Source organism: Poecilia mexicana, unplaced genomic scaffold (assembly GCF_051168715.1).
Source record: "Poecilia mexicana isolate PSO_F unplaced genomic scaffold, ASM5116871v1 scaffold_21, whole genome shotgun sequence".
Classification (NCBI taxonomy): Eukaryota; Metazoa; Chordata; class Actinopteri; order Cyprinodontiformes; family Poeciliidae; genus Poecilia; species Poecilia mexicana.
The window spans coordinates 12,654,089-12,680,758 of NW_028263390.1; the positions used below are offsets into that span (position 1 = coordinate 12,654,089).

General features: G+C 39.2%; 2 protein-coding genes across 2 annotated transcripts; one reads left to right on the forward strand and one right to left on the reverse strand.

The window, feature by feature from the left end:
- Nucleotides 1-11,959: 11,959 nt before the first annotated feature.
- On the forward strand, nt 11,960-21,017 carry gata4 (GATA binding protein 4). Its single transcript, XM_015004467.2, has 6 exons — nt 11,960-12,800; nt 16,404-16,570; nt 16,668-16,793; nt 17,594-17,675; nt 18,618-18,778; nt 18,903-21,017. Exons 1-6 carry the CDS (start codon nt 12,281-12,283, stop codon nt 19,026-19,028), a joined length of 1,182 nt encoding a protein of 393 aa, XP_014859953.2. The 5' UTR covers nt 11,960-12,280; the 3' UTR covers nt 19,029-21,017.
- A 109-nt stretch (nt 21,018-21,126) lies between these two features.
- On the reverse strand, nt 21,127-25,774 carry LOC106928311 (uncharacterized). Its single transcript, XM_088001973.1, has 2 exons — nt 24,871-25,774; nt 21,127-22,258 (listed from the first exon to the last, which is right to left on the reverse strand). The coding sequence occupies exons 1-2, from the start codon at nt 25,002-25,004 to the stop codon at nt 21,127-21,129; spliced, it is 1,266 nt and encodes a 421-aa protein (XP_087858099.1). The 5' UTR covers nt 25,005-25,774.
- Between the last annotated feature and the right edge of the window lie 896 nt (nt 25,775-26,670).

A 26,670-nucleotide genomic window follows, 5' to 3' on the forward strand; every position in this document is an offset into this window, starting at 1 on the left:
AAACAAACAAAAAAACTTAACTCCATTATGTCCAATTAGTCCTTTTCCCTCTGCAATGATTCGTAAAACAAGTCAGAGGCCTGTAGAGTTAGAAATAAAATACATTTCCTAGATGCAAAAGAGAAAATCAACTCTACCTTGGTGGTCTGGGATTGTCCAAATCACCTTAAGGACCACCTTCTTTGTCACAATGAGTTTAATGACCTCCTGAACACACATGCTCCTTGATTACAGGCAGAACAACGACATGGCATCAGACGTCCCTGTGCTGTATACCATCCAGTGCCACTACACCTACTGTCAATCTGACATGTCAGCTGAGGTACTGCAGCCACGACTTTTGACCCAGAAATTAAAGAGAGCATGGAAAGAGGTTATCAATACTGGAGTTTTAGTTCAAATAGACATACAGGGCCCCCTCTATCCCCTCCCCCCCCGCACCCACCGCCCAGAACACGGATTAGACTGCGTCTGCAAAATCGTACCTTTTCAAGCTCACATAGAGGCTATCATCAGAGTTTCTTGATCATGTGACTGCTGCAGGGGAGCAAACAGTGCAGGGTTGTTTACCTTTCTTATCAGTGGTGTTGTAACAAGTAAAGGAACATGCAGGCTGACCTCAACACTTCACACACATGCGAGATGCCTGACATCGGACGGACGGAAAATCTGTCTAAAAACATACTGAATCCATATACTTTTCAAAATCCCCTTTAGGTTTTTTTTTTGATAATCTTCCTTCAGACACAGTCTATAAAGAAACCACGAGCGCAGAAGATGAAGAGTAACGCTACTAGTAAATCTCCATCGGGGCTACTTAACTCTCCTCTGATCTCACCTGCCATAAAAAAGAGGCTTGTCGTGTACAGTAATGATTACTTTTTAGGGAATAAAATCCTCTCTGTGTTTGAAAAATACATAAACCCTGAACCTTAATAAACATTTGCCAATAAATAACAGCTATAAACTCCAAATGCATTATTTCAGTGTCTGTCCATTTACGACTGAGCAGTGAATCAACTTTTCATCCACTGAAACAGCAATATTCCTTTAAGATGTTGAAGATATAAGGTAATAGAAGGGCTCCTGACTTTTGTTGCATGTCTGCGCCTTTTGAAGTGTGTTTTCAAGTGTCCTGGAGTGCGTGTGTGTGTACGAGCGCGTGTTGCCTCCCACTCTAAACTCTCAGACTCTGGTTAGTCCAGGCCAGCGCCACATCAGTCCATCATCGCAGATATGGCTCGTGGTCAGATAGCAGGTCTGGCGGTGCACAAGACATTTTGTCCACTCTGTCATGTTTACTTATAATGATAAGCTTTGATGGATTCTCCACAAGCTACAGACCCCACAGCACACACTCACACACACACACACACACACACACACACGCACACACACACACACAGCGGGTTTCATACATACACGCACACAAGAGGAAACGAGTTAAATGTGGATTCGACAAGGTGCTCTTAAATTTCTAAATTTCAGCAAGAGAAGCAACTTCAACGTGATTAATCTTAACGTATGTCATTCGCATTTGAAAAATTTAACCACAGTGCTGCTTATTTAATGATAAAAAGTCTTTTGAACAAATGATTTAGTCAAAGGAGACAGTTTTTTTATTTTATTACAAAGACCAACAAGCTATCGGGTGGAGGGAGTAGGTATATTTAAAAACTTGTGGTTTTTAGATAGAAAGGTCCACGAAAATACTCTCGTAAAAAGAAGTACACAGTAGTTGGATAAAACTCTGAAAAAGGCATTCAAAGCTCAGAATACAGGATTTTCTCATCGTGTTTAAACTTTTCTTTGACCTGTTTGATCTGTTGCTCAGTCTGCGTAGCTTTTCCGCAAGGTTACCTTATTTAAGTTTGGCAGGTAGCCAGCCCACAAACCAGTTCACATACAGCAGCTGCTCTGGACCAATTAAAACGCCTAATGAGCCCATCTCCTATAATGTCAGCCAGAGGGCAGAGATGAGGAGACTTGAGTCACTCAGCGTGGAAAAAAAAGAAAAAGAGTTGGAAATATACAAACTTTTTTTTCTCAGTATACACAGCAGACTTTCCTCCAGTCATTAAATCCGTAACATTTCTTGCTAATGCTCTGCTTTCTTCTGCTATCTCAACAATTTTCATTTAGGCTGAACGAGTCGAGGAGCAGCATAACGGAACAGGCATGATGTCTGAGCGCCGAGGTCACAGGCTTGGACATCCTTCTCATGCAAACACCTACATTTTCATCCATGCATTCATTTATTTAACCAGATTTGTTAAGTCTGGTTAAATAAGATTTAACAATTCACAAATTTGCATGTTAGGTCAATTGGTCTCTAAATTGGATTCCCTGATTCGTGGACCATAACTTCAAGTTAATCACAAAAAAATTCACTTTATAATTTTATTTTTTTTTTTTTTTGTACAGCATTTTTTAATATTTAAAAGCAAATGCTGCTTGGGAAGTAGGAAATACCAATATTTGACACGGTACTGGCATTTGCAAAGCAGCCAATGCAGGAGCGAAGTACATTTTCCTTGGCGTCGATTGACTGTTTGAGACTCAACATCTTTCAGACAAATTATTGTTCCATCTCAGAGTGAGGCAGTAAAATACAAACAAGCCTCGGTGCCTGCCCAGAGTGTGTATCGTCTCACATCTGAGTCACACACCTGCCTGGCTCGGTCAAGAATAGATCTGTAAGTTGCACATCACACTCTCTGAACCTGCCTGAGCATGAAGAAAATAACATTTAGTTCCTCTAAAGCCTGAATCGAGTCGTCTTATGAAAATGCATCTTGGTATTGAGACAAAACCCTAAAATATACATATTTTAGTACACCTGTTCCTATAATTTCTAACTGATGAGTAGGTGTTCAGCAGCCAGGGTGCAGAGTAGGTCAAAACGTTTTTGCTCAGTCACTCACCTTTAACCACATTGTGATATTTGTTTAATAGCCACGCATACGCTTCTTTGTAATTGTATCGATACTCTTTGAACGTGACAACTAAGCACTTTAATATATTTAAGAGAAGTATTATGGGATTAATCAACATACAAATAATGCAAAATTGAGAATTGTTGTGGAAGAAAACCTGTAAGAGGCCGAAAAATACTTGAGACTTGGGTGGAGGTTTGCTTTCCTGCAGGACGACCACATACTGGCAGAGGTACAAAAGAGCTACAAAGAAATGATTTTAATCAAAGCATATTCATTTGTTAGAACAACCAAGTCAAAGAACAGACCTGAATCCAATTGAGATTATGTAACAAAACCTGAAAATTGCTGTTCAGATGCTTTCCATCCAATTTGACTGGCTATTTTGCAGAACAGAATAAGCAAAAATAACAGACTGAATGTCAAACTTTTCAGTTTTGTAACTGCAAGCAAATCAAGCAAAAGCCAAGACCTTAAGCTGCACACATACTTTGTATTGGCCTGTCATATCCCAACCAAACAAAACACAATACAATGAAAGTATAACAGGACGTCTGGTGTAAGGAGTGTGTGTCTGGGAGAAATGAGAGCAAGACTGGAAGTAATAACGAGCTCAGAAACAACGGCTTCCTTCTTTCACAGATTCTTATTTAAGATCTCACCCCTCCTAGCTCTCTGTCAAGGCCGCTTGCTTCTTCCTCCTACTAGCTCGACGGGGAAGAGGTCAACGCAAGACACAAACACGCACACGCACCAACCCAAGACTGACCAACTACAACGGTTACAAATCTCCTTCGCTTATCGAGGACAACACACTGATAAGCGCGTCTCCACTCCCCATCCGACAAATCCATCACCGAAAACATCTGCGACACACTTAGGAAAAGTGGAAATATATGCTTGAGCAAAGGACAGATTGATGGTTCACCTCGCTCCCCTTGAGTGTAAATGAGCCAGACCAGAATTAGACAGAGGAACAAAGGCGCATTAAGCGTCTTCCTTGGGATTATTGATGTCGAAGTATGAAAATTAACAAGGTTTAGATGACATGAGATATCTTTGCGTGTGTGTGCGCGCGCGCGCGCGTGTGTGTGTGTGTGTGTTTTGCGTGCGTGCGCATGAGTGTGTTTTGGGAGTACAGCACCTGCACTTAATGATGTGAAACTTCATCTGTTGCAGCCATCCATGTTGCATTCACTCCCCACACTTCACAACTTGCACCTGTTGACCTGCACCAACAAACTCACATGTTCTCTGGCTTTGTTTCTCTCAAGCTTTTCTGCCAAGACAATACCAAGTCAACTATTTGGGGTTAAGAGCAACCTTACAACAGTCTGGGGAAATGTATTTCTTGTTTTTATTCCATGCGGTGCAAATGTGTTGGGTTTTTCTGGACCAGCACCAACACTTTTGTTGGGTTATTTGTAGTTAAAATTAGCAAAAACAAAAAAAAAAAACCCAAAAAAAAAACCAAACAAACATAAATGTAAGCAAATAAAGTATGTAAAAAAAACATATTTTATTTTATTGTTTTTTACTTAACCTTTATTTATCTTGTTGATATAGTAAAGTAAAGGTGACAAAAATGTTATGTTCTCAACCTGTTGTTTGGAAGCAGTTTGCTAAACTCTTCTTTGACTTTAACAGGAACTGTGTGCTTTGGACGGGTAAGACTAAAACTGAGGTGGGTCTGACCTTAAGAAAAGAGTGAACATGTGAAAAATCACGACCACTGCTAAGTACGGTAGAGGATCTGTGATGCTTTGGGCCTGGTTCTTTTCCAGTGGGTTTGGGAACCTTGTTAGGGTGAAAGTCATCGTGATTGGGAATTTGATCCAAAAGCCTCGGAGCAAATCAGCACCGATATGGTTCACCAGAGACAGAATTTACTTTTTCCCATTTGAACCAGAGCGATTGGGTTCCAACCTCAAGAGAGGGGTATAAAAGAAGACTAAATGTTATTCTACATGCACGAAAAGAGAGATTGTATTAAAAGAGCAATAAAAAAGATCTTATGCCTCTGCAATAAATGATGACATAATTATAAGGGTTTTTAAGCATCTTCACAATGGATGCCAATAAATACGACAAATGATAAAGTGATAAAAAAAAAAAACAGTTTCACCTTAAATGAATGAAGAATTGATTCTCTGGTTTTATCAAAATGACACAAAGTTTCACAGTTATTTTTTTTTTTCAAATTCATTAAAGTTCTTAAACTTGTAGCTGTTACTGAAAGTAGATTATTGTGACAAAAATAGTAGAAGATAACAAACGCAGATGGCTACTTTAAGGAAAATGCTGATGAATACATTTGTTGTATTTAATATTAAACTCTGACTTTTGATGAAAGTTTCTGTTTTGTGTTACTTCTGCAGCGTTTTCGGAAATGCAAAACACGAACTGCAGCTGTTGAGAGGCGCAAAAGCGATTGACATTTTAGTTTTCTATTTTAGTGCGACAGTCAAAAAATCAACAACAAAGCCATAAATTGACATGGAGTGTGCGCTGTCATGGATTCGCTGTTATTGCTTGCCTCCGTCTGTTCTGGTGGTGGACGTGCAGGGCCACTGGGTCGAACTGGGCTGGGCCGCTGGTTCCCACAGCCTTTGCGGAGGCAGCCTCTGCCACGCTATCAGCCTCTGTCTCCGGCCCCCCCTGACGTCAGGCCTGGCCTGATAACGGGGGTCCACGGCAAGCAGTGGAGGGCTGGTTGGACGGGAGCGGAGAGGGGGGTAGGGGGGGGGACATGGAGATGGAGGGATGAGGTGGAAGGAGAGCGGCCGTGCTGGAAGGGAGGGAGAGGGGTTACACTAACAGAGCCAGCAGTGGATAAGACCCTCAGACAGATAAGGCAGAGGAGAGTGTGGAGCCTCTTTTGTTTTCCACTGCTCCTCCTGTCTGGTGGCATCCTTCTTCTCAGCATTTCTTCTCTGTTTCTTGATCCACTTTCAACTTCATTTCTTTTTTCTTACTCAATTTATTAAACTCCTCTCACACATCATCCCTCCTCTCTCTGTCCAAACAAAAAGATTCCTGCTGTTATCAGACTTGGGTGCAGTTGAAGGCACCATTTCTCCTCCCTCCTGCTTCCTCTGAGTGTTTTTTTGTTTTTTCCTACTTTTTGACTGACAGAAACAGGACGGGTTTTCGACCATCTCCACCTTTCGGAGCATCTCGTTGAAGTTCCCTCCCAGAAGCAGCTTCTCAGACCACCTTTGCATGAACTCTGCCTGAACTCCTCATCACCTCCAGAACCCATTGTTTTTGATGACATCACTTCACCTTTACCTAACCTGGATCTTGCCCCTAATTTGCCCCTCGCGTACAAACAAGCAGCCTTACCTTTGCCTGCCACATCACACTGCGGCTAAGTCCCATGTATGCGTTTATTAAACACTCCGTATGTGTGTGTGCGTTCCCTATTTGCTCTTTCGGCCTTCTCTAGCCAGCGGACTTTGGTCACGGCTTATCACAGGGAGAGGTCCCGGGATCCCTTGGTCCGCACTGCTAAAAATACTCTTGCTATTGCTTGCACTCATACACTTAGTGTCACGGGGCATGAGATTTAAAACTGGCACTTATGATACTGTTGAGGCACATGTTAAACCATCGATAGCAGAGAATCATTCACAAAACTTCCAGAGGACCTTTCATTTCCGGGATCTTAAAAGAAAAAACATAGACTCACATGAACATTTGTTTTGTTTAGCTTTTCTGTCGTATTTGGAAATAATCAAAAAAAAAACTTCATTGATTGTAACATTGGAGATCATAAAAGCTGATGGAAATGCGAACATTTTTTGGTAATAAAACAGAAACCAATTTCTGGGTAGGAATTAACTTGGACACCCCTATTTTTATTCTTTTGTTAAAATCACACACCGGTGGATCAAGTCAGCACATGATTAAAACCCAGTGATTCAGCAATTTCAAAGAGCAAGATTGCTCGAGATTGGTCTGCTCCTTAATGTTGAAACGAAAGAGAGAACAAAATAGCTGTCCGGGGCATTCAGAAAGACGATTGTGGCGGCGTATAAGTCTGGTACACATTTAAAGAGGTCTCTAAAGAATTTGAAATCAGCCACATCACTGCCTGAAAAATAGTCTTCCAATGCAGGACATTAAAAAAATTATTATACCCCTGAGCCAAGTAAGCTCACCCTGAAATCAGAGCAGAAGTTGCTGAAAGAAGTCTCCAAAGAGCTTAAAATGTCGCAATATAGCAGGTCTTTTTGGTTGTTGATATGAAAGTCCATGCCTGTGCAATCAAGATGAGACCAGAGAAGCTTGGCTTTCATCGGAGATGTGCAAGGAGAACACCAGCAAACATAGACAAGGGTTTGGGAATATTTGCTGTAGCAGGAAAATGTTATACCATCTTTAAAAAAAAAAAATAAAAGAAAAAAAGACAGACAATGACAGTAAATATACCTGTATGCCGATCATATTTTAGCTGAGAATTAAGAAATGGGAAGAAGTCCTGGGCCCAGTCAAAACCCAAATGTCGATGAAGTGGGGCCACCTGAAACCAGAAACCCCTCAAACATGCCACAGATGACATCGATCTCAAACCAATCTGAGTGACCCGCAGCTGGCCTTGGTAGCACTAGCCACTGTAGGGGAGCTCTAACTTTCTCCTTACCTAGAAATCAATCTTTTGTTGATATCTTTTGCTTGATGAAATCAACAGTGTTTTTGATTAGTTGATTATTTGATTTTTATCAACCGTAGTTGAATGCTGCTCGATGTATTTGTATTTGTTTTGTTCTTTAAATTATGTAAATAGAGTCCACATCAGCTCTTCGGTAATTGATGAGAGATCAATTACCTGAGGAGTTAATAATTTGTTCAAAAATACACCTCTGGTTAATAGTGTGTGTGGATGTGTGTTTGCATGTGTGCGCGTGTGCATGTGTGTGTGTGTGTGTGCCTGTGTGCGTGTGTGTGTGTGTGTGTGTATGAAAAAGAGATGATCGTCTTGCTGATGTCCAGGTCTCTCTCTGAGAAAACCAGTGTCTGTGTGACTCTGTGTAACCTTAGTTACACAAACACACCCTAATCCACGAGATCCTTTAAAATAACACACAGATCCAGACCCAACAACCTTATCAAAAGTAAATGTAGAAAAAGTTCAGAATGAATAATGTGAAATCAAAAAGCCTTGATTTTGTGTCACATGGAGAGTTGAGTACAAATTGACTTTGTTTGTTTAAAGAAGAAAGATGAATAACACCATATGCATTACTGAACAGAGGGCCATGCAAAGCTATCGATAGCTTCTTACAGAGTTGGATTGAGCTCTAGACTTTAAGCAGGCTATGCTAACTAACAAATATATTCACACTTACGTACACTTTTGTGTGCATTCTGTGTTTTCTCAACTACCTAAGGGGGTATTGGGGAAGACGGCTGCTACCGCCGAGCCAGGTTCTGCTGATGGTTTATTTACATTTGCAAAACAGAAAGTGTATTTCTCAGAACGAATCGTACAAACAGCAAAACGCCATGGATTACCCACAAAAAGCCAGTCTCCTTTTGAAAATCCTTAGTCTCTCAAAAGTAGATATCAGTGCTTCAATGTGACAGGTTCTTGATTAATTGTGTATGGAAAAGACAGTCAAACTGCATAATCATGTTGTCAATACAACTGCACTCTGGATGGATATTTTGTTGTAAACTATGTCTTAAGAATTGCAAATTGCATTTATGGCAAGACACTAGACAAAACTATACTTACTCTTTTACTGTAATTTGTTGACAGACCATTTTATTGTGATACAGAAAGGAAAAGACAGCACTGCATATCTCAAAGAAAATAAAGTCAAAAGTAGAAATGGGAACATAGGACAATCTCCTTAAGAAAAACCGCACACTCTCCGAATCCTTGTCCTTCCATTGTGGGAAAAGGTAACATTGTGATGTGCTCTGGCTGTTTACACTTGTAAGTTGATTTCTGAATACTGGTGGATCATTGGTTGATCTAATGCTAGACACATTACCGTCACTACAGAAACTCGGAATTCACTGTGTCGAGACAGATTAAGAAAAAAAAACAATCTAATGGAAATGTACACAGTTTTTCTTGATTGCATTAATGCAGTTGTCAACTCAAACTTCACATTTTCAAAATGATTAACATACATTACAAGCCTAATCAGCAGAACTCATGGTCCCACTGACACACTTTATTTGCAAAATGCAAATAAAAAAAATGCTTTGGCATTTTTTTTATCAACTAACACATAGTTGTTGACTGAATTTGAATGCATTGCTTTATGAGCATAACTGGAATGTATGCAACTGACATTAAATCTGTCACACTGAATTGACTATATTTTTCTGTGTAGAAACTGGATTTGTTTGCCTTGTAAAAAAAAAAAAAAGCCTTCTGATAACATTATTTGTGAGTCGACGTTATATAAACAACTGATTTCATTTTGACTGGTTAGCGTATTCTACACTTCAGTGTTTTGCTTACTACGATAATTAATCGTGGGTTGACTTTCAGATATATTCCTGAACCTGCAAACAGTCAAACTTGAGAGAGTATTCTGAGCAACAAAACTGCAAAAGCAGACATCTGAGCTGTGTTTGAATTGATTTTCACTCTTTTGTCACATGAGGGAACATCAGCCCGGTCTGCTGTAACAAGACAAACAGGTGACATCAGCAGGAACAGATGCAGAAAAGATGAAAGGCCTTTAGCTGAAAGAACTCAGATTTTCTGCTTACTTTGCAAAGGAAAATGCCAGTGAAGAACACCTCGAATACAACGGAGTGACGTGTGTGTGTGCGCTTGTGTGTGTGTGTTTTTCACTGGCCTCATATCGTTGCTCTTCCTGGGTTTTCCTGCTTTTCCATTTGAAGTGTTCTTCCTGGAGCCAGGAGTCTACGGGCCTCTTTCTCCTTGAGAGCGTGTGTGTGTGTGTGTGTGTTTTTGTGAGCGTCTGTGTGTAAGGAAGAAGGGCCAAAGTAAGTCACCGACCCCGAGTGATTGAGTCTTTGCCCCCAGTCAGGACGGGGACAGTTTTCCTGGTGCCTGGCTCAAACACACACATGCACACGCACACACACGGACACACACCTTCCTCACGGCAGCGGTGTGCCGCACATACCAGCATCTCTATCTAGTCCCTCACCCGACACCTCCTCATTCATACACACTGACAGCAAACACACACTGAGCACTGAATCATCGTTTGAAGCGCACACATGAACACGCACACATTTCAAATAAGCTCTGGCCTCTGTCACTGTCAGCACTGCAGTCTGGCATGTGCAACGCCACACGAACCAAAACATACATTTTACAGTACAACAACAGGGGAGAGAGGATGCTTGATTTCAGACTGTTTTTGTGAACCTTTCACCTTGCACTCCAGCAGTCCGGACAGTAACAATCCACCCAGGACAGATATAAAACTACAGAAACCTTCAGCTCTCCCTGGAGAGTGTGAGCAAACCTCTGTACATTGACTGGATTGGGGCCATAAAATCACGAATAACCCGTGACTTTGATGCCACTTTGTGCCGTCTAAGGCCACACGCTGAGCCACACCTTGATATTATTAGTCAGCAATTGGTGCTCGCGTTATCAGCCTGCAGTTACACATTGATGGCAGTTCCCCATTTCCAAGGAGGCAATATTGCCCTGTTCGCCTTTTGCTCCTACAGGAAAGGGCGGATTGATTGAATCAATACTGAAATACATATGGACTGATATTCATAGTTTAGATAGATAGATAGATAGATAGATAGATAGATAGATAGATAGATAGATAGATAGATAGATAGATAGATAGATAGATAGATAGATAGATAGATAGATAGATAGATAGATTCTTCAACTTTATTCACAGCGTCTTTGTTTATTCTAAAATTTTAATAATTACACTTTAATGAAAGCAGGACTTTTACTTTTACTGCGATGCTTTCACCACGCTGTAAACAATCTTAAGTGTTTTTCAACGGCGGAGCATTAATTGGTGTGTGCCCCCCCCCCCCACCCCCATGTTTTCTGGCGTTATTCCATTCAGTCTAACACACACGCTGTAAGAGAAACACCATGCGGGACTCTACAGGCCTCCGTAGCGGCTCCATAACTCAGTATGAGGCTGTCAGCGGGAAGTGGCCGCACAATGAAATGGCCCCGTGTGTTTACGTTTTCTGGTGTCGATGACAGGTATAAATCTGTCCTCATAAGGGCAGCAGCCGCTGCCGGACACTTTCCACGGAGGCAGATTTTGGCCTCTCTCAAAATCTGTCACTTCCAAGCAAAATTAAAGGTTTAAATCGACTCGATTACTGATAATGTCTGTTTATTTTGCAAAATATAAATTATTAATATAGCAGTCATTGGGTTTGGGAATTTTAGTCTTTGAGTGAATAATAGTTTTGAAGAATTAATCCCTTATTTAACTCTGTAATAACGCGTTACAAATTTCAACGTACAACATTACTGACTTCAATAACTTCTAAAGGGTAGTCCAAAATATGTCAATTTTTCGGACAAAAAGATGAGCTCAATGTCAAATAAGTCTGTAACGAACGAAAGATTTAGATCAGTTTCAGAATTTTGAAAATCGAAGAAAGATATAATCCCCCATTATGTTATGTTGTATTATCTATTTATACAACAAACACAAAAATCCCGCCGATCTTATTGCTGATCAAAAATAAAATAAAATAAAATAAAAAAATAAAAAATTACATCCGCGCAAAATCGCAGAAAATCCAAACTTTACTGATGCTTCGGTCACAAGTAAGATTAAAAAATGTTAGTCATGGTTTAAAAACAAAAACATTTGTTCATCTTTTTCTGATCCCCAAAAATATTTACTCCGTTACTTTTTGCTCAAAATATTTCAAGTAAAAAAAACAAACAAAACAAAAACAAACAAATATACAAAAATAATAATCAAAGAACGACAAAATAAATAAATAAATAAATAAATAAATAAATAAATAAATAATAGAGGGATATCATTTCCGCGTAATAAGGGGAAAAATGGCATGAATGAGCATAATTTGGCATAAAGTATGTGTTTGAGTGAGAAAGAGAGGAAAAGAGAGAGAGAGACAGAGAGGGGGCAGATAACAGCTGGATCTTGATTTACTTGGATAGTCTCTTCCTCCACCTCCTCCTCCTCTCTCATGCAGCCTATCGTCTTCCTGCCTTCAGACAGATTTTAATTTTCTCAATAATGCGGTCGCTCCGCTGGACCTCAGCAGATCAGATCTGAACCAGGACAGGGGCGTTAATAAGCCAGATAGCGAGCCTTGCGGTGATTTGCAGGCTTCTCCAGATTTACCTCCACGGATGACCAGCTCCAGGTGGGGACATGTACCAGGGCATTATGACTTCCAACCACGGATCCTCTTCCTATGAGGCCGGTTTTCTCCACAACGCCTCGGCGGCCACGTCTCCGGTTTACGTGCCCACCACCCGGGTCGTCACCCCGATGATCTCCGCGCTGCCGTACCTCCAGACGCCCGGCGCTTCGCAGCAGGGCAGCCCGGTTTCGAGCCACTCCGTCTGGGCGCAGCCGGGTGCAGACCCGATGCCCTCCTACAACCACTCCCCGGTGTCTCCGCGCTTCTCCTTCTCCACCAGTCCGCCGCTATCGTCCGGTGTGGCCACGGCCAGGGAGGCGGTCTCTTACACCAGCCCGCTGAACATCTCTGCCAACGGAAGGGAGCACTATGGTCCGCGGGGCCTCGGCGGCTCGTACCCCAGTCCCTATTCGGCCTACATGAGCCCTAACGTCGGAGGAACGTGGCCGGCGTCCCCCTTCGACAGTCCGGTGCTGCACGGTCTACAGACCGGCGCTTCTCCTGGCACGACGCGGCACCCAAACATAGGTGAGCACCAGAAAAATACTATAACAATATATTTAAATAATAAAAAATTGTATGGACATATTTTGAATGTTGATGTTTTTAAGGGTTTTTTAATGTGAAAAAATAAAATAAATAAATAAATCAACAAACAAACAACCCTGCTATCCCCCCAACATAATAAAGTTTTAATTAAAATATATTGTGCACATTTGTGTCTCATAGGAAATACTATCAATTTAAAAATAAAATATAATTTATGGTTAAAAATTACTTTAAATCTATACGTTTTATAAAAAGTTTATTTTATTCCCACATATAAATATGGACTTTTCGTATAAATTAGTTAAAGAACAATATTTAAAACTAAACAAAACAGAAAAAACAGTTAGAAATTAAAATCTGTTTTGATTATTGACTTTTATGCAGAAATATTTTTTCATAAAGGAAGCAATGAGATACTACCGTCCAATTATTGCTATGAAAAAAATGACTGACTGATTAATATAAAATGTAATACAACACATGATGGTGGCTGTAATTGATAAAAAAAAGAGTTGGAAAGAAAATCAATTGAGCAAAGACACTTGCAATGAAAAAATGACGACAAAATAAAAACGATGCGGGGATTGTGCAGCAAAATTAGCATTTTAATGCGTGATTTAAATATATTTGTTGTGCAGATAAGTTTTTTTTCCCCACGCATTAAAAATACTGGACATGATTTTGAAAAATAGCTCTGAATATTAAACTTTTTCTTTTGCAGAGCAAAGGCTTGCACCTGAATGGTTTATTAAACTTAATTCTCTAAATCTTTTTAAAACGCAACATAAAGCGAGGCTGACAAGTCGCTGCTTATGGAGTTTAGGGTTTGTGGATTTTATTTGATGTGGCATTTCAGATCACATCAGGCCGATAAGAAAGTGAAGAGAATAGACATGAAAATACAACTAATATTTTTATGTAAACTTTTATTTTAAACTTTAAGGAATGTTCGAAATAAAGCGTTTTATTTCCTATTTTGCGCTGGGTGAGCTTGTGGAGTGTGCTGTACGACAGAGATAACACTGTTCAATTGGTGTTGCCAGGTTTTAATATCTGATCTTCTTTACACTTCGTTTTTTCCCCCCACCGTTGTGTTATAATAAGGGGGCAAATTATTCCCATGTTTCTGTTTTACTGCTGTTTTGTTTCAGTTCCAGCTCAGTGTTGGCTAACTCAAAACCTCATTGGCGGCACTGAGTAACTCTTTAAAGCATCTGCTAATATTCTGATCCACTGCAGCTCCTGATCACATCATTCCTTTCTGGATCGTATTTGCTCTATATTGTCTGTTAGTGATTAAGCAAGTGACTTGGGGATTATTTAAGTTTCCATCTACAAGACCGCCCCCTTAAAGAGAAAAAGTTCAGCTGTGTAACAGTAGGAGAGATTATTACATTACACTCACACTCGTAAAAAAAATTGAAAAATAAATAAAAAATAATTTAAAAAAAGGCAATCTTTTTTTTTTCTTTGCAGGTTTTGCTCTCCCCCCCCGCCCCCCAGGCACACACTGATGTTTCAGCCACAACAACAAATGACATCAAATCTCAGGCTGAATGAAAAGCAGTCAGTAGGAAGCTTGCTGTTCAGGGTAGAAAAGAAACAGAAAAAAGTCTATCTGTTGTAAATGAATTCAGTGACCTTTGCATGGAACAATGTATGTTATTTCTCTGTTCCTTTAAATACTGAAATAACGTATATAACTTGATGTAAAAGAGATAAAGCACCTTTCATATTAAAAGCACTAAATAATTGTTTTTCAAAGGAATCTTTAAATATTTTGTCTAAAAATTGCTTCCAATGTGTTTTTGTTTCAGAAGCACGTAACACAGACATTATTTAGGACATTATTATAAAAAAATCAATTAATTTTAATATCAAAACTATGTCATCCTCAAATGAGATTTAGTTGAGAGTGTAAAAAGATACAATATAGATGCTCTGTATTATTCTTAAAATATATCTAAAAAGAAAAAAATAGGGAAGAAAAAAAACATGTGGTGTTGTTATTCATTGTTTCTTTTTATTTCATCCAAGTTAAAATGAAAATAAAGCAAATCAAATTACATAATAAATAAATTATAACAAGCAATCTTCACATATTGATTATGTCCAATTATTTACATTTATATGAAAGTAAAATAATAGAAAGAGACAAGACTAACAACTTCTTCCTATGATGTATTAATGGCAATATTATTTTTATTGTTCCTATTATTATTATGTATCAGTAAACAGTGTTAGAAATATTTACTCTGTGTAACACCTAAAGACTTGGGTTGTATTATTGAAAAATATTGTGTGTTTTACTGTATATTTTAATTGCTGAAGCACAAGATAAGAAATTATTAAAATCGCCCACTCTGGTTGTTCAGAGTTGTTTTTATTCTTTCTTGAAAAATAACAACATACCACTTCAAAAAAAATTATAAAACGACGTTTTAAAATTGAAGGAGAAGCTTCTCAGAACTAAATGTAACTCTCGTAATGTATAATTCAACATAAGAATGTTGATTTTTCTGTTTAAATATTAACCAAAATAAAAAAATGTTGGCTGCATATACCTAGTAAAAATATTAGAGGTCTTTTTTCCCCCCCAATTTATAATTAGCTTCATTTATTTCCAGTCTAAGATTCATCAGAGTGAGATTATCAGAACTTTTAATGAAGCTCACACTCAGTAATTTGTCTGTATGGCAGTAACTTCTACTCTGTAACACTCTGTGTAGCTGTTTATTTCCACTTTCACCTTTGGCCTCCTGAAGTGTTTGTGTGGATGTTTTTAAGCTGAGACCTGATAAAGACGCTCTCTGACACGCACGCTATCAAATACAAAAAGGCATCCATCCAGATAGAGGATTTCTGCTGTGCATTGTTCTGTTTTCACACTGTTGTGTTGGCTACATGTGCTGCCTATAGCCCAAGGTTAACTCGCCCTGCCGGCTATGCTTTGGCTCTCAGCCTTGAGGAGGCCCCTCGTACAAGCTCTGCTGCACAGCCAGAGGAGGGAGGGATAGATACAGGCCTGATTTATGCTATCTGAAGGAGGGGCAATAATGCACCTTGAAGTGTGCAGTTAAAAAGTCTTTTTGTAGTGGTTTAAATGTGGTTTAAAATTCACTGTCGTGCTAATTTCTGCAACACATCAAAGTGTTCTTGCTGGTGGTATGAAGGCGATGTGAGGAGAGAAAATCCGAGCTGTCTCCTCCGCTCTGCAAATTGATGTCTCCTTTTTTTTTAATGGCTAAGTGGTTCCTGGGAGACACTCTGTTATTTGGCAAATGAGAGGCTGGAGATTACATTTATCAGATGTTTGGCTATCTGAGAGGCCCAGGGAGAAGGAGATGTGATGGACGTTTGAATTTGATGGAGCTCTATATACCATCTCTATTTCCAGCCAGGTTTTTATCTTAAGGGGAGCTGTGATAAGGAGGGATTCCATTCAGGCTGCTGCTATGTGGGGGGGCATAGAGATGCCTCCTACTGGTTTACGTATGCCACTGCAATACCTCCCTTTCCCCCCCGCCGCCCTCCAAAAAAACGACCTTTCCAACTCACATTATCTTTTTAACATCCCTTCAGATTTGTTTGATGACTTTGCTGAGGGACGAGAATGTGTGAACTGCGGTGCAATGTCAACTCCCCTCTGGAGGCGCGATGGCACCGGCCACTACCTGTGCAACGCATGCGGCCTGTACCACAAGATGAACGGCATCAACAGGCCGCTCATTAAACCCCAGAGACGGCTGGTGGGTGATCACCGAATGAACGTTCTTCACCTTCATCTCCTCGCTCATTTTCCCTCTTTATCTTTGTTTGATGAGTGACGCGTTTTGCCTGTTGCAGTCTGCCTCGAGGAGGGTGGGCCTGTCCTGCACGAACTGTCATACCACCACCACCACCCTGTGGCGACGAAACGCAGAGGGAGAACCCGTCTGCAACGCCTGTGGGCTCTACATGAAACTCCACGGGGTAAGAGGAGCACATCGATAATAATAATGGGAAAAAAAAACAAAAAAACAAAACATAATGCCTCTCATTGCCATGCTTTTTCACACTTTGTCACTTTACAACCGTTCTGCTGCTGAAAGGTATTTTGTCTGGATTTTATAGGACAGACCAACAGAAAGTGGTGCATGATTTTGAAGTGGATGGAAAATGCTTTTCAAACTGTTTCACCCATAATACTATTAAAAGTCTGGTTTGTTTTCAACCCTGTTTACATTGATATTAAATTCTATTGCAGCCAACTATGTCTACAAGCCAACTGACTATTAAGTAGAAAAACAAACATACGGCCTTAAGGTAAAAACACTGTGAGCAATGGAAAACTGCCCATTACTCTGGTCATAACCATTCCCATGGTGAAACATGGTAGGATCAGATCATGCTCTGGGGATACTTGTCTTTAGTATTTTTTTTTTCTGAGCTTGAACTGCTTTGCATTAAACAAAGAGAAAATATTTTACGGTTTTGATGTGCAATTGTGGGAAGCTGGTTAAGACATACTGTCAAAAACTTGATGGTTTGTATCCACATTTGTGTCCACAATGAAAGATGGTTCTTTACTCAAGAGGGTTGACTTTATGTTGCTTAGTCAGATAAAATGTCTCCACAATAACTGATGTTTGTGGAGTAGAGTGACAAAATATTGGTTCACTGGGTAAGAATACCATTGCCAGACACTGTATGTAAAATCTACAAATTATTTTAAGGATTTGCAAGAATGCTCTGCGTAGATTAATTCATTCTGTCTCTTCTCGTCTCTTCAGGTCCCCCGGCCTCTTGCTATGAAGAAAGAGGGGATCCAGACCCGTAAACGCAAACCTAAGAACCTAAACAAGTCCCAAACAGGTTAGCTTCCCACGCACAAGGACTGATATGAGACTTCACCAAAAATAAACTAACGAGCTGCTATATCCTGTCCGAGATCACAGTACTTTTTCAAGGTTATACCGTTTACACCAGATGTTAATTAAGCCTGTGTAATAAGACACACAGGCATTTTTTTAAATTTGAACCAGGCTAAATTTTTGTTGTAGGTCGTCAGTTAGGATTACCAGATTTTTTCTGTACATTGTCCCAAGCTGGTCTCTTCTCATAGCGTCTTGATGTGCAGTTATAAGACCAATGCCACCGATTGGAGGAAACGGTGAAGCCAGCAGTTCCTGGAGAGTCCTCCAGACTAGCCAGCAGCAATCAGCAAAAACCTGGTGCAACTGCATTTCTGCTGAACTCATCATACAAAAACACTTTTCAGTTCAGTTCAGTTCAGCTCCTAAGAACGGTTATAAACGGCATAATGGCGTAGCCCTGTTGTGATGATGTGCTAAAGGTAGTTTCGTAAAGAGACAGAGGCAAATTTCAAGGCATCAAATTTTAAAGTCCAAATTCGTTTGTTATGTTTGATATATATAAAGCATTTTTATAACAACTGGAACCTGATTGTGCTATAAAATGTCACTGTGTGCCTGGAAAATACAAAATGCCGCTCCTTTAAATGTTGTCAACGAACCTTTCAGAAGCTTGTGAAGGCATCACATCATTACCTGGGCTTATTTAAGGCACAGTAATCTCAATGATTTCTAACTAGAAGAAATAACTAAATAGTTCTTTAAATAATATATAATTCTTATTACATTTAGCTAACAGAAATCACTGTTTAGATCATCCTCACTGATCTAAAATGGTAACATTTTAGCCTGGTTTTGATTTCACAAAGTGAGAAACTCAAGAGCAAGCAATTGTAGATACGAATCACATTCACAGTTCTACTGGACTCTGTATGACCTCCAGGCACCGAGGGGGCTCCAGTTACTCCAAGCAGCACTCCCCGCTCCTCCTCTTCCTCCTCTTCCTCCACAACATCCACCTCCAGCACTGCAGTGGAGCCTCGCCAGATAAAGACAGAGCCAGAAAATCACAACTTGTACACACACCACGGCCCGCACACACAAGTAAGCCACTTTGACAACTACGTGACTACAGCTTTTGACCAGAGAGAGACAACACTGCCAAGCAGACTCTGATATGATTCTCAATCTATCAAATGTTTCTCACCATTTGTACGTTTCTCCTCAGATTTCAGCCCTACCTGCTTACATGGCAGCCCAGGGAGGCGCCATTCCTCTGAAGATGTCTCCAGGTGGACATGGTGGGTCCTCCAGCTCCAAAACAGAGCCTTGGAACAACCTAATCATGGCTTAGGAGACCTACAGATCTCTGCATCCCCCCCTCCCCCCCCAAAAAAAAAAAACTACCTATGTACAGCATCCTAACAAAACTCTCCAGGAACTGATAGCTGCACCGTTTTCTCCAGTCGGTGGCATTAGTGTCGTGACTGCACACCAAGACACGATGAGAAGACACCGACTTGGGACAAAGTACAGTCAAACTGGGATTATAAAGGAACATTTTTCGAACTCAAACCTTTTCCTACAAAGCCAGTATGGAAGCACAAGCTGCCTTAAAGATACTGAAACAGTACATGAGAGTTATGAGAAACATGAAAGACTTAAGTGTAAGTATTGCCTTCATAGCTTTGGACATTTTTCTCTGGATGTTGTGGACATCCAAAACAGAAAAACAGATCATAAGTATACAACTTTGTGACAAAGGTTACACCACAGAGGTGCTACACCAAGTGTTATCAGGGTAAGTTTACAGGAAAATAGTAGAAAAAAAATATTTAATTCCTGGCAAACTTTCAAATGATCCATCTGGGAGACTGTGCTCATGATAAATTACTATATTGTTGTATTAGCAGCAGATGACGTGAAAGGATTTAAGATTTTACATACAAAAAAATAAAAAAAATAAAAAAAAGGAAAAAAGAAAACATAAAGACTTGGACAGATCATTAACCTCAACCATCATAGAGATAGCCTGAAATTGTTTTAACTGATAAAAAGGGTAGCAACTTTTACAGTTGGCATTTGTCTCTAAAGGTCATGTTTCCTTTAGATTCTATAAATAAAACAAAAAAGATGTTAAAGTCAACTTTTTCAGAGTGTGGAATAAGGATGTTTCACAGCTTCACTCACGAAAATCCAAGAATAAATCATTCTTGGATTTGCTAGGAGTCTCGGATAAGACTAAGAATATTCCTTTGGACCCAAAGGAATATTTCAATAAACCAGAAGTTGTTTTGAATCCAACAAAAAAGTTGTAAAATATGTCTTTAAATGTTTGAAAAAGTGTGCGTTCAGACATGGATAAAATGCTAAATTCAAGTTCAGAGGTGATAAATCAAAGTAAAAAAACATCGTTCAAATATAAATAACTGAAATAAATTGCATTTGTTAAGCATTAACAGATTTTTATTCTTTAGAGTATGAAGCAAGAAAAAAAAAGTCTGAAAAAACAAATGTATTCCTTACTCTATTTGATTTCGCAGCCAGACTTTGGAAATTATAAAAGCAAACTTCACAGTTTTTAAGTCTTTTCAACAGAGGAGGAACCCTGGCTCATCAGGAAAACGGTAGCTACAGCTATGCATCATAACAATTGTTTGCAAGTAAAGAAGTAACAGCAAAAATCCTCTAAGATGCACAGCATCCAAGAAGACCTAAAAGTCTTTTAAAAGGAAAAAAAAATCAGTTAGAAATTGTGAAACACTCAGCAAAACAAAGAGGCAAAATAAATGAATACAAACTATTCCTGTAAATTCCTCCTAGTTTGTCTCATCCGTCACTCCTCACCCTAAGTATTACCTCAGCGAAAGTGATCTACAGTTTAGTGCAACAACAACTCCTCCGTCGTGGCTCATTGGCTGTTATTCCTCAATTGGACGTCACGTCTGAAAAAGTTACAAAGACAAACTACCTAACTAGCGTAAACGCTCATTATTCCGAATGAGCGTGACAGGAGGCACACAGCGCCCTCTGCTGGCTTAGGATCAGATCTGTATCTTCTAGCCAGTAGCACACGGGGCCTTTGAAATGTTTGTGGGAATCTACATTAAAATTCACGTCCTATATAATATGGTTATCAATGGGTAAAACCGTAGAGAATATTTGCAATGCTTTCTAATCGGCTGCTAACGAGAGACAACTGGTGTAAATGTGGGATACTATCATATGTAATTACAAGAATGAGAAATGTACAAAACATCACTCCACTATAATCATGTACTCTGTTATTTGTGATATACTGTACGCAAATGTAATAAAGAGAAAGCATTTTGGCGTAATATAAGCGACGGACGAGATTTTTGATAGTTTTCAATGCATGACAGGTGGATTCCTCACGCTACTATTCCCATAATCTTTCCAAACCCTCAGTTTTACTAAGGATTATTTAAAGCTTAAAACTTCAATTTTCCAATTTGCAAATATGCTTGTGTAAGCCTGTGAATGTCCTCGACAAAAAGCCGAACAGTGAGCTGATTGAACTCATCAGTCAGCTTTTCCCTGACAAACTCCGCACACCTGTCCTGTACTGTCTCCCTCCAGCACTGTTGAAACCTGACTCTCATTTCTTCCTGGAGGCCTTCACATACCTCTGAGCTGAAAGTGTAACTGAGTGAAAACACTTTTCCTTTCTCCAAATGCTCCTCTAAGCCTTGACTTTCACCTAAAAGCAAGGGATCCGCTGCTTCTGCAAGTGCATTCAGCTCCTTTATGAGGAGTTTTTTCTCCTCTTCCTGTTTGGACTCAAGAATACTGTTCATATTTTTGAAGTAACTCTTCTGTTCCTGTTTTTCTTCTGTGGTTACCAAAGGGAAGTTGAGCTTCTCACCTTTCAGTAAGTCCTTAGCAACAAAAAACACAGTTTCACACAAAGGACTGAGATCATCGATCTTATCAACTGATTCGACGTAGCTCCCATAGTCCACACTTTGAGTAATAATTTCCACTTGTCTGTAACTGACTTCCTTAAAAGCATTTTCTTTGTTTCCTTTAAAGCCCCAACTTCTCATATAGCCAATATAAGTCTTTACTGCAAACATGCTCCACCAGCCCTGGGCCCTACGAACGAGGTTTAGCATGCATGGGTCCGAATTTCTTGCCAAACATGGACTGTTCATGGTGAAAATATACACTGTCCAGCCTTGAGGAAAGTCCTCTGCCTCCAGAAGCTCTTGGGTTTGTGTGATGACGACGTCCTCGCTGTGTTCTCCGCTGTTGTAGTTAGGATAATAAGGCCCATACATGACCACCTCTTCCTGTTTTTCGATGACTGCCCACGAGTGCTGCTTGTCTTCTGTGCCATATTCATCCGTGATGTCTTTGTGAAAGGCTAGAAACTTGCCGTTCACCACGTGGTCTAAGAAGACGTCGCCCCGTTTGGCTTTGAGACGCTCTAAAACTTTCTGCACAGAACTTTCCGTGTCGGCCCAGAGCCGCATCAGCTCCAGAAGCTCCAATGTGTTCTGGTGATTGTTCTTCCACCTGTTCACACACGCGTCGAACAGACAAGTGGAAGAACTGCTTGTCCTGAAAATCAAAATGGTAATTTATTCAACCATTTAATCAGTTGGCCTGAAGCTTATTTGTCAGCATATTTTTCTTGCTGAGTTAATGAGAATGTTCCTTCTTTGGGTGCAATCTATTTATTTTTTTACTTACATCAAACCATTTTGTGTCCCCTAAGTTGCCAATTAAACACTGAAGAAGAAAACTCAATTTCAGATTAAAGATGATTGTTCAAGATCTAAAAAGAGCAGTAGGCGTTTGCATGTAATTTGGTCCCGTTTATCCAAATAAATCACAAATAAAATCCAACTCATCCAACTGTCTCCTAATAAGGAAAACATGGTCCAGCTGTGTGCAAATTAATTTCAGCGTAAACAAACCTGTAAAGGCAACTGAGGTACATTAGAGAAAATTACGGAACAAAATTCATCACAAAAACCAGAGGGAGAGTTTTTGTTATGAGCCAAATGGTTAGTTAATAAGAGCTATTTTAGGAAAGGAGCACCTGCTGCTACAACTGGAGTTACCTGGCATTTATCTTTTTTTTGTCTGTTATCTTTTGTTTTTATGCATTTGTATGTGCAGGTTTTTCTACTGAATGACGAGAAGACACACCCTGACTGCTGCTGAAAATATTAGGGTGTGGTTATGTCAATCACTCAGCACCCACGCGGTGCTGAGTGATCCTATTACATACCACTTTAACCCCATAGATACTCCACATGCCTTTCACTGTCTTCACAGATTTTGAAAAGACTTGGAGTTCACACTAACATGGCTAAAAGATTGAAGATCAACCACCTAAAACTGTGCAGGGATCACAGACTACAGGATTTATCAAACAACTGAATACATTAAGCACCTGAAGACACTCTCACTATGGAGATAATTTGCTTCAATAAACAGGAAGTAGTGAGAATTGACGCTAATTAGAATTTGGGCAGATTGTATTACTGTTACCCTCCATAAAATAAAAGGGATACAACTTAAAATACATTGTTGAGTTGAATTGGATCCCTGTTTGTTCAGTTGTTTTGGAATTTGATTTATTACATCATTTTGTGTCGCTCTCCTCTTTCTGCTGTCTGGTCTCTCCCCTCACACCTGCAACCTATTAGTCAAACAGTTCAGCTCTTTGTTCAAGCACTCTACCTGCAGTACTTATTCACCTCTTTCTCAGTCACTCCTTGTTGGTTCCTTCAGTTACTTCCTGTCGGCTCTTAGCCCCTTGAGTCCTCCTGTTATTTCCTCGGATTTATGATTCATTTTCTACCCGGGGCCTCCTGTAGATTTTGTAAGTTAGATTTTTTTGTTTTTTGTTCCTCATCGCTTCATTTAATAGTGTCATCATCACTTCCACACTTCTGCTGTTCTGTATGTGTGCTTACAATCAACCACAAACAAAACATGACAGAGTGACTATATTTCAAAAAAGTGTCTCAACCTTAGAATACAGCGACATACTGTCTCTGTTGAATTGCACAAAAAAGTACTTGGAATACATGATGAATGAATTGATTCTATTTTTCAAATGTTTTATTCAGTCTCACAACTTTCATGCTAAATGTTTATGATGCATAATTACACCTAAAGTTTCAAGAAAGCTTGCAGCTGACCGCAGTCCACAAATGCATCCAAATGTGGCTCTGAAAAAAGTAAACAAATACTTGCACCCACTTTTTGTCTACATGGAATCGGAAAAGAAAATTTTCCACAACTCATGACACGCCTTGCAAATGGCTCCCGGGGTTTGAAAACCCACATGTTTACATCAAAGCATATTCACATGTCAGACTGGTTAAGTTAAGCCCAGACATAAATCCACTCGAGAATCTGTGTTAAAACTTAAAAACTGACATCCACAAATGTTCTCCATCCACCTCAGCTTGGTCACTCACTTAAGACCTCCATTAAATACATTTTATGATTGTGAAATGACAAAAAGTGAAAAAAAATGGGGTAAAAGTAATTTTGCAGGAAACCATGTCCCTCCTTGGCCACATCTTAGAATCTTCTTTAGGTCACTTTTGCTCTTGGAGCAGCAGACGTAAGTGAAAACATTTGGCTAAATGAAGTCGGCAAAATGGTTTTGTGATATTGATTTAAAGGTGAGGAGGAAGACAGTTGTACAGTGGTTTAGCCAATATGTTGGTCTCAAGTTAAATCATTTAGGATAAGCTTTACTTTTAATTTAAGAATTAAATTAAAAAAAACAGAATGTAGCCTTAAACATAGCCATTTTAAATAACTTCAAAGAAATAAAACTGTTTCTTTGTTTGTACCCATTATCTCTATATGTCAAGGAATGTCCAAATTCTTTATGAATCAATAGGAATGAAAACATTTTAATATTTCTACAATTAGATAACATGGAGTTTTCAGTCTGATGGTTTTAGATGGGAATGCCACAGTTATAGAGCTGCAACATTAGATTTTGACTTCCCATGATTATGATAACGTCATACTGAATTCTCCTACTTTCAAACTAAATTAAATGAACTTGAATGGTAAACTGTCTGTCTGTTTATGAAAGTTTCACAAATCATGTTTTTCCTGACAAGAACACACCACACCGTCCAACAAACACACACTGAAAACAGTTTTTCCACATATTCAGATTAGTGTGTACTCACATCAGTCTGTCTGAATGTGCAGCTGACTCTGACCAGTCCATCAAGCATTTCCTCCTACAGAGTGGAAGCTGATCATCACATCCAAGTAACAGATGCCGCTTACGACTAAACCTGGATGAAAACACACACGTCATTTCGATGAACAGAGCTGGTGAGAAAAATATGTTCAGAAGGTCTTAAATTATGGCAACGGGGCTGTGAGCTGACAAGATTAGAAGAGTTAAGGGCTATTTCAGCATAAATATTACAAAGACAGATCTATTGTTTTCCTAAACTCAGATATTTAGGTTACTCACAGGGGAATGTCCATGCTCCTTCTTCATCTGCCGAGAAGTACTACTCTCAGGTTATCTCGGTGCTTGCAAATGCTGAGTTGCTTCCAGGACTTCTGCTATATGAAGTGACAGTTATGCTCATTGCTTTGCTTCTGCCAGCCCAAAGCTCCACCTCTTATGAACACACACAGCCCTAATAAACATACTCCAAACTGTTTCTATTGTCACTCTGTGAGTTTGTGTCAACCACACTGTTATCATCTGTGCGCGGTGGCCTTGTTTTTATGGAGTAAGGTGAATAGTTCACACAGCTGTGCAGAAAGAGTAAATCAAAAAGTGTATTTATTAATTTTTTTCCAGGGGGACAGTGATGCCTCATGAAAGAAAAAGAATATGTAAAGAGAAGATGAAACCGTGACAAGTCACAATGATGAATGGATATTTATGATGAAGGTTGGCTGTGATCCAGCTCTGAGCCCTTGAGGTAAATGCTGCACACGAAGACTATCCAGCGGTATTGAATGTGGTTTTAAGAAATTCGACTGTGAATTTTGTTTGCTGTTAAATAGTTTAAGAGATTTTTTTTTATGTCCTGAAGGTGAAACCTCAAAATTATTTTTCATTAAAAAAAAAAAAAAAAAAAAAAAAAATATATATATATATATATATATATATATATATATATATATATATATATATATATATATATATATATATATATATATACATATATATATATATATATATATATATATATATATATATATACATATATATATATATATATGTATATATATAACTCCTCAGGGGAGCAGGGGCGGTACAGCAAAACCAAAACAAAAGAGTAGGCTATAGTTAACACTACTTACTTTCCATTTGCCTGTTTCTTTTTTTCTTTTTGTTCTCTTTGAAATTTTATCTCATCTCATTAAAATGGGGAAAACATGTACAGACTGAACTGTACAAAGAGGTTCTGCTATATAAACAAAAATATGCTGAGAAACATGTTAGACAAGATCTGGCTGCAAGTCGATGTCTTATGAAAAAAAAGAAGGAAAAAAACGTAAAGTGATTTATAGCGGTGTTGAACCCTGAAATTCATTTTGTTTTCATTATACACAAAGTAATAAAATAAAAAGACACGATTGATCTCCCTCAACAAAAGGCTTGAAAGACAGCTCAATTACTTTCTCAGTGCTGCTGACACTTCTTATAATTATGCTGCAGGACAAACGTATAAGTCCTGCAGTAGGACTAATACATTTTTTTTCTTCATTCTGCAGGATTCCTTTCTCTAGTTGTCATTGTGAATGCATTGTAGTTATTGCTGCAACTTTCTTTCTGTTAAAAAGATGATTGGCTGAATGATCTTATGTTTTATTTCATGACACCAGCTGACCTAAACCTGTTTGGGTCAAGGGGTAACGTAGTGATGATGTACAGTTTTCATAGTATTTAAAAGCATAAAACAGATTCAGAAATAATGACAAAAGTTATCAGAAGGGGAGCTATCAACCGCTTTCCT